The sequence below is a fragment of the Egretta garzetta genome, unplaced genomic scaffold (assembly GCF_000687185.1).
Source record: "Egretta garzetta isolate BGI_Z169 unplaced genomic scaffold, ASM68718v1 scaffold72, whole genome shotgun sequence".
Taxonomy (NCBI): Eukaryota; Metazoa; Chordata; class Aves; order Pelecaniformes; family Ardeidae; genus Egretta; species Egretta garzetta.
In genome coordinates, this window is record NW_009259032.1 from 1232300 (window position 1) to 1240991 (window position 8692).

The 8692-nt window shown below is 40.9% G+C and overlaps 1 protein-coding gene and 1 long non-coding RNA gene across 4 annotated transcripts in view; one reads left to right on the forward strand and one right to left on the reverse strand.

Moving 5' to 3' along the window:
* RAP1GDS1 (Rap1 GTPase-GDP dissociation stimulator 1) overlaps positions 1–8692 on the reverse strand; it is a 70887-nt gene that overhangs the window by 7467 nt on the left and 54728 nt on the right. For all 3 annotated transcript variants that reach the window (XM_035890330.1, XM_035890327.1, XM_035890329.1), the window contains 4 exons: positions 8369–8494; positions 7236–7375; positions 4402–4528; positions 2912–3040 (listed from right to left, as the gene is read on the reverse strand). In XM_035890330.1, coding sequence (XP_035746223.1) covers positions 2912–3040; positions 4402–4528; positions 7236–7375; positions 8369–8494 — 522 coding nt within the window. The remainder of the gene's footprint in view (positions 1–2911; positions 3041–4401; positions 4529–7235; positions 7376–8368; positions 8495–8692) is intronic.
* The window catches only part of LOC118451874, a 7001-nt gene continuing 4920 nt past the window's right edge, over positions 6612–8692 (forward strand). The window contains exons 1-2 of the long non-coding RNA XR_004841455.1: positions 6612–7189; positions 8403–8692. The exon at positions 8403–8692 is cut by the window's right edge and continues 609 nt beyond it. This is a non-coding gene — a long non-coding RNA (uncharacterized LOC118451874). The remainder of the gene's footprint in view (positions 7190–8402) is intronic.

Here is an 8692-nt window from a genome sequence, read left to right on the forward strand (position 1 = left end):
TTTTTTGCTTGCCAGGTGCTGTGGGGTCCTAATCCCTGAGCTTCCCAGGAGGAATCCCAACCATCTGTTTCAGATGACCTATGCTGTGCACATTTGCTTTTTTTTTTAATAGAAAACTTTGACTTTTTTTTCCTTTCCTACCTATTTTCTTGTTCACATGTTTTGACTTTTCTTGCAGTTTAACCCCTACCGTGTGAGAGCTGGCAGATGACCTATGCTGTGCACATTTGCTTTTTTTTTTAATAGAAAACTTTGACTTTTTTTTCCTTTCCTACCTATTTTCTTGTTCACATGTTTTGACTTTTCTTGCAGTTTAACCCCTACCGTGTGAGAGCTGGGAACTCCGCCAGTGCTGTGTGCCTGGGATCCCGTACGCACAGAGCAACACCAGTGAAGCTGTTGGGGTGGCTGTGCTGCGGGAGCCCGCCTGCTCTCTTTCTCCTTCTGAGATACTGTGCTTAAGCAAGTGTCACTGAACTGAATTTCAGGAATTTACTGTGCTCTACAGTGGCTGAATACTTCTGCTTAACATCCCAATTCCTGCGAGGCTGGAGACCCCCTCCCAGAGCAGTGACTGTGCTAGCTATGAATGCTCTGCTTCTGCCGATTCTTTGTCACATGTTTCCATTTTCCATTGTCCTCATTTTCCCCTCTTTCCATGCATTCACTCAGTTGCAAAAGCAACTTCCAGATGGCAAAAATCACGTATAAATATGTACCTCTTTACCACTTAACACACAGCTGTTGGCAACATCAAGTTAAATGTGATGCGAGATATCCTGTAACAAAGGGATAGTAACAACAGCAGTCACTGGAGAATTAAATTTACCCGTGACTAAACCAGTGCAACCACTTCTAGTCTTCCGTGGAACTATACTGGGGTCAGTTACTTTAGAAGGGCTACACAGGTCTGTTTACAGTAGAATATGGAAACGCGTAAATACACATGCTGGCTGTGTGGAGACAGTGGTGAAAGTAAGTTAAGAGGCAACAGAGCTGGGAAAGAGATGTATTTTAGTATTTTCATGTGTACAGAGCAGAATTGGCTCTTTGATCCCCCCCTCCTTGCTTAGAAGTTTTAAGAAAAAAAAGTTAATACCAGGGTTGCTCGGTTGTTACTCTCTTGTACTCACTGATTTTACATGGGTCTGTCCCTCAGGAAGCCGTGCTGAGCACTGGGTCAGCCAAGCGCTGGGCCTTAGCTTTACAGCTGCCTATTGCAGTCATGTGCTCTCTGTTCCCTGGGAGCAGGCTAAGACGCCTCATGTCTAGGAAAAGCTTATAGTGTGGTGGCAGACTTAATTCTGCCAGCTGGAGAACCCTAAAAAAATCCCTCCTTAAGACAAGACTGCTCCTTACTCTGGTGGAATGGAGAGACAGGTATTTGATTTTAAATACTCCGTCAATTTTGCAGCTGACAAGACTTGGGGAAGGGAAGCTATAGTGTCAGGCAGAGTTTCTGAGTACGACTATTTTAGTTGGAAGCAGTGGGAATTACACACAAGAACACACCACAGTGAGGCTGAGGGGGAATGTCTGCAGAAAGGTTCTGCTCTAACATGGCTGGGTAATCCCAAGCACAAAATGGCTCACGAAGGTTGTGAGTAACAACTACATTACATGTCTTAACATTGAAGCGAGTGCTTACTGGGAGCTGAGGCTTGTTAGCAAATTTTGAGCACAATCTTTGTACATGGAGATGGATGTACTGCTCTAAACCCAAATATTTGTTCCTTTAAGATGGCAGTCATACAGCATTTGCTTGCAGCTTTGTTTACAGAGACAGCCCACGCTTAGCCATGATAACTTTTAATGCAATCCAATTGCTGTAAACTCATCTCTGGAGAACCTTCAGATGTTTCACACTTGGCAAATTGTGTGCAGGCAGCCTCCGAGTTTCCACCTTTCTGTACTTAATCCAGTTCTTTGTCATTTTAGTTGCCTGTAAATTTCGGCAACCTTTATGGAATGAAATTTGCTCTCCTTCCACAGAGGAAATACTTCTTAAAGAACTGAGTGAGCGAACATAGCTGCTTCTTGAAACCTCAGCTGGAAATCCAATTTCCCCGTGATACCCTGCTCTGTTTGTTTGGGTTTTTTTGTTTGGCCACACGCAGGTGGGAAGTTGCAGTATCAAACCACAGTGGCTACACCATCCTCAGAACAGTCTGACCTTTAGCAGAGGGCTGGCTCAGAAAGATTAGACTTGCCAGTGTCCAGCACTGATGTGTTGGAGTGTGTTCTCCTCGTCTTTCAAAGCAACCATGAACAGTTGTGCCTGGAGGGCCGAGCATGTGAGGGCTGCTGAGGGAAGGACCCTTCCTAGCAAGGTAAGTGTGAGGATCCCTCCTAAAGCAGGATGATTGCCTACGTGCTCTACTAAGTACGCATTTGTGGGTGCAAATATTACCTGCAGCTTTATTTGTTTCCTACCATTCATGTAGGAATTTAAAATATGTGAAGGAGGCTCCTTGAAAAATTCCACTGAATTTTACTTGACTAAACTGACTGATTTTTAAAAAAAGCCACACATCAATTATGGGGAACTTGCAGCTGCAGGTGAAAATAAAGTTCCTGTTGTCTGTGCATTTGCAAAGAGCCTGACACTGTACGATTGTAAATGCCTTTCATTTCTTTCCTGTCCGTCGAAGTTTGAGCTAGCTGCATCCTGCAGAAGCCAGAGTCCAATTTCTGCAGTTAGTTAATATCCAAAACTGAGTTTACAGCCTCTTTCTTGACACTATAAATAAACACTATAAAGTGTCATAGTAAATTGAACCCTGCTGTGTACATTCATTGTGAACAGAGAACCAGTGTCAGAGTGCATTTGCACATGTTCTATGTTCAGGCTAAAAGAGAGAACTTTAAATACATAAATCTCTTAGGAAAGCAGCCCCTCCTGAATACTCACCAGATCCTATAAGGGCACAGATCAGCACCATGGAGTTGTATTTTATTTCTGGAGCGCTTCTGTCATCTGAGAGCAGTCTGTGTAGAATCTGAACAAGCTGAGCATTTTCAAGATCCTTTTCAGCAGTGACTGAAATACAAGTGAAAATTTGTAAATCTGGAAGTGCCACTTGCTTTGATGCTTCTGTGCGTTAGCCATTTATTGAAACATGGATCTCTCATCGTAGTGAAAGTGGTGCCGTGATACGTAACTCATTGGCGTAACACTGAAGCACCTATGAGATGGTATGATACAGGAATCACAGCTCGTGCTATAAAGACGTACAAGAGCCTAACTGCTTGAAAGGACAATCACAGAGCTTAATGATAAAATCCAGTCTTAAATATGCAGTGAGCTGATGGAAAAGCCACCAGGGTTTCTAGCGATTTAGGCCAACACCTGCAATATTTCAGCTTTTAAGACTTCCAGTGCCTGAATTTGCTTTGGAAATTTTGTCTGAGTAAACACAGATGATGTAATTCTTGATTCCATGGCAGAGGGAACTTGGGATCCATTGTAAAGGCTGTGAAAAACTTTTCAAGATCAGTTATTTCCTCTGTAGTTTTCTAAGAAACATTATATACTGAATTCAGGCTCGAAACCTTTAAATGTCTGAAGATAAGACAAAGAAGTGCTGGATGATGCATTGCGCCCAGGAACATTTTTCTTTTTAATTAGAACAATTCCCTGATGCATCAGCAGTGATTTGGAAGTTGAACATAGCGTTGTAGCACACAATGGCAAAAGATGAAATCAAGAGCAAAAATACGCAATATTGCTTGTCTAGTTCGTTACCTTAGTTAATAAGCAAGCAAATAGGATAAACAAAACCTCTGTTCGGCATTTACCTTTTTGTTTGGTAAGCTGAGGTACTACAAAGGCACAGGTCAAGACATGTAATCGTTTCTGCCTCCACATGGCAACTCTTGTACCTATTTCTGTGGAACTTAATACAGACATTTTGGGGGCATCATCCACCTTGCATGTGTATTCCCTGGCTCGCGCTAATTAGGTAAGGGAAAGCTTTACTTTGATAAGCCCTCTCAAAAGGGCTTTAACCGTTCCAGTGTAGGAGTGTAGTCAGGTTGTACAGTCTCTACATGAAAGTACGAGTTTCTTAACTGTTAGCCTTTTGGGTCTTGCCCACAATCTGAAAGTTACGTTCGAGGGCCTTTCTAGATCATGTCATCACCTACCAGAATGATGGAGCAGACACTGTATTACCAGCAAATCCCAGTTTTCTGCATAACCCCATTGCCTGCCTGCGTCTGCATGAGCTGTGATGTATTTCTGTGCACGAGCTGTGATGTATTTCCGTGCTACTGAAGGGCAGGTGGGGAGGAGGTGGCTTTTCTACATTGCAAAAGGAACTTGCACAACTCTCCCTCTGCGACTTCGCTTGGGCACAGACTGGAAAGAAACCTGGTAGAATTAACCACTGAGATACTCACCTAACTCTAAAGCCGCGATTAATGCCAGCGCAACGAGAGCTTCGTTTTGCATTATTACGTGTTCACTGGTTGCCATGGTTACTAAATGCTTGATGCCACCGCTCTGTACAATGGTCCTAATTACATCCTAAAATAAATAACATAGAAATGAAAAAAATTCTGCATTGCATGCAAACTGTATCAAATAACACAACTATCATGGATGCTACTCTACCTTTGGGTAAGGATACTCGTTGGCTTTATGCACATATAATCATTTTATACATAAATGTACGTACACGTGGGCCTCTAAACTATCTGCTATTGCTCTGCAATTATAAGATACAACCTGTTAAACCAAGCCAGTTAACCACTTGATTAAGTTAAGACACAGGTCACTAACTCTTTTCCAGGTTATACTGGGTAACTCAAGCTCTCATGGTGTGCCATCAGTCACCTAACAATCAGTCCTCTCTGTTACGTTTGAACTCAGCTGGTGTTCAAAGACGAGGTGTCTTCCCTTCTTGTGGTGTTCAGAGCAGCTTATGAAAAGCACCCAGCAAACCATGCACTTGGGATAGTCAGACACAAGAATATAGTTTTAATAAAGGTTTCAAATCCCTCATCTCCCTCCATGAATTTTCAGAGTTTCTTCAAAATGTTCAGAGAAGTGAGATCACAAGTATTACACCTTACTATGTAATAGAAATGGTGTACTTGAAATGCAAATGCTGACTGGGTTAAATGGCTTTAAAGGAGTTTAAAAATGCGCAGCTGGGATTCTGTTTTCAAGTCCAAAATTTGATCCAACTTACATATGTAACAAAGGGTGAATAAAGACTTCTAGTGTCAGCAGGTCATTGATTACGTGTTAGTTATCATTAAAAAAGTGAGTTTGCACCTAAAGTTTTCACCATTGTATGTCCCCAAAATAGTTGCAAAAGGTCTGTCCGAAAACCAGGTAACTTGGCTGAAAGGAAACTGTTTGAGGAAATGTGGTTTGGTTTTTATTATTTTTTATTTGTTCTGTGGGTGCACAAAGTTTTGAAATAATAGTTATTTCTTGAAATAAGAATCTGATTTATATTTTTAATCAATGCATTAAGTTGCTATTTAAAGCACACATCCCTTTCTAACTCCAGCCACAAGCCAAAACTCATGAACTGATACATGTGTTTAGAATGATGTGTGTTCCAGCAGTGACATTCTTTATGCAAGGAAAGACCCAATGCGATCACAAGCCTTGAAAACTGAAACATTTTTAGGTAATCATACCAAAGCTGCTAGCGGCACAAGTCATAGCCTAATGACACAAGAATTTCACATTTAAAATCTGTTTTTTCTGAATGACATAATATGTGCAGACACGTAAGTATTTTTTTATTTTTCTATACTTGCAATGATGTGTTTTATTATTTGCCATTTTTCTGGTGGAACTCCAAAGTAGTTTTGAGACTTCATGGAATAATCTGGGAACTGCTGATTTCTTTTTGAACTGGTGTGGAATTTTGGCTATATAAGCCTTGGGAATCAATCAGCACCTTGGACATTAACATTTTTTATTTTGTAGGTGAACATCACTCTCTAAAAGGCAGTACCAAACAGATGGAAGAGATGACAGCAGCCAGGTTTGGTGCTCGTGTGGATTAACTCACAAGTACCTGCTCCATTTTCTAGAATCAGACATAAGTTTGCTAAACTACTGGCACCTTTGTAAATATTACCCCAAATCCTTTAAAATTAAAAATCGGATTCCAGTCTAACATGCTGTGGAGACCATATGGCTGTACTTGTATTCAAACCTAGAGGGCAGCAAAAGCATTAAAAAAAGCCACCCTCAGCTCTGGTTTTTCTCTTCCAGTCAAGTTCCTTGTGAGTATATAAACTACGCAAAAGTTCATCTGTGATAATTCTGTTAGCTTTTGTATTAATATCTATTTGATGCCATCAAATACATCTCTGTATTTAGGATTGAATTCTGTTTTCCTGTAGAGAGTATTGACAAAAACTCACATCTGTGGTGGCGTATGTCATCTACACGTGCGTCCTGGGGACTGTGTGGGGAGGGTGCAGAAAAAATGAGAACTCAGAAAAAATGAAACCTGATCAGTTTTAAAAGCTAAAAATAAAATGGAGAATGGGCATTAGAAAGAGACAGCAGTATTAGAAATCAGCAAAGATTTAAATCTCTGTAAGTCCTGTTGGTTTGGTTTTGGAGGGGTTTGGTATAGAGCAGGTCTACAACATGTTTTTCACTTTGCTAATGCCATGCACGAATGAAGAGGTCACTGTTAAAGTCCACGTTGCCCAAATCATACTTGCTATTTAAGCTCAGTCACGCAGCCTGTGTTCATAGCAGTGAACACAGAAAATGAAGTCTGAGCCTGAAATAGCTTGTTGCCAGAGGAGATGCTTGTGTCCATTCTAAGGCTATATTTTGCCTAATACTCTCCTGAGCAAGGACTGTGGACTTGGACTGCTTATGTTGTAAAGGTATTTGGTTGATGCAAAGGTGACATTCTCATCATTTGGTTGATGAGAGGGACAGAACATGTCCCCCACAGCTTCTCTTAATGTCATACCTTTTGCCATGCACAAGCAAGCTTCTGTTAGAATTTGGAATAAGTGATTGGTTTGCTTTATTTCAGTTTCTTTTTAACCATGTAGTTCCAGTGAGCATTTAAACCTGTCACTCATGTCTGACTGGCAGGTCCCAGCGGCAGAGGAGCTGTAACACACGAATTAACCAGCCTGGCTCTCTAGAAGGTTTACGTACTGGAGGCCTCAGCTACCAATACCAAATGCAGAGGTAACTCTTAGTTCTTACAAGCTGACCTTTTTCATCACTAACTTACTTTTGATTTGCTGTGTCGTATAAGTGCAGAAAGTAGTCTGTTGGACTCTCCCATCACACCTGCGTGATCCTTGGCTTCACACCACTCCACCAATCGTTCCACCAGTTTTACATTTTTGCCCAGCTGTTCAGCTGCTTCTGCTACATGATGCCGAGCCAACAACACAACAAAAAAGTTGTCACTTTTTTTAAAGCAATTGCTAGAAAAATAAGCTGAAAGTTACTAACTAAGAGGAGTTTAGGTAGAACTTCATTAGCTTGCACTAGCAGTGGGAAAAGTCAAGGTTGTGTGGAAGCAACTAAAGCCAGTCAAAATGGAAATAAAATACAGAAAAACATTCATAATCCAGTTTTTGAAAACAGCTTATCAAGCCCAGTTAAGGAGGCTTGTGCATTGATTAACAGTAGGGAAAATACAGGTGATGTCATACTCCCAGGTGAGCTAGCTCAAAAATTTAAAACCAAAAGGAACCGCTGCAAGAGGGGAGCACTGTGGTCAGTTAGATTAGGTTTTATAGACTGTAAGTCACATAAGTTTCTTCAATGAATTTCTATGTCATATCTAATAGCTTTGCTAGAACTAGAATGGATCTTTTGAAAAAATCTGCAGGGCTGGGTCAAAAATAAATACTTGGCTAATTTCTCTCATTAACAACTTTTGGTTTCAAGCAGACTCCTGATTTTACAAATCCTCATCCTGGAACAAGCTGTTGAACTAAAAGGTGCTCGTTCATTCTGAAACTGTAGTTTATCAATTAACGAATGCACTAGCCTGTTCCAAGGAGCTCGGTGCAGCCAGGAAATGCAGTAAGTGAGCAGCAATGCCAGAGTGGTAGCTTAAAACACTCACGCCTCAATACATGCTCGTAATGTGACAGTGTAGGAGAGTTCTGAAGTACAAAAGTAAATAAGCATTTGACACCTATTCTGAGGGTCCCTGGTAGTCAATTTAGGAGTTCTGAAAAAAAAAATCAACCCACATTCCTCTCCCTTTGCATATGTATTAGATTTATTCCAAGACTTCAGGAATAAAATTTTTAAAAACGCTCTGCTTCCCTCTTGTGAGAATCTTGGCAGTATATCACAGACTGAACCAAAGAGAATCACTTAACATAGAGAACAGTTTATTTTTACCTTGTGCATCTATTAACATTCTTAATGTTCCCAGCAGCTTGAACTGAACAGGGGGCATCTCCGATCTGAGAAATTTCAATACAGCTTCCGCAACACCAGCTGACAGCATCTTAGCCTTATTTACAACTGCGTGAATAAAGAACAGGAATGATCTCAAGAACATTTCTGGAAGGTGCAGTTTATTTCTAAGACTGTCTTGAAGCAAATCTTCAGACAGTTTGAAAAATAGCTTGTGAACACAGACTTCAGGAATGAGTGTGTGCTGACAATACTGCATTGTGGAAAAATGTCATGGTTGCTAAGACACAGGTGTGAAATTAAGCA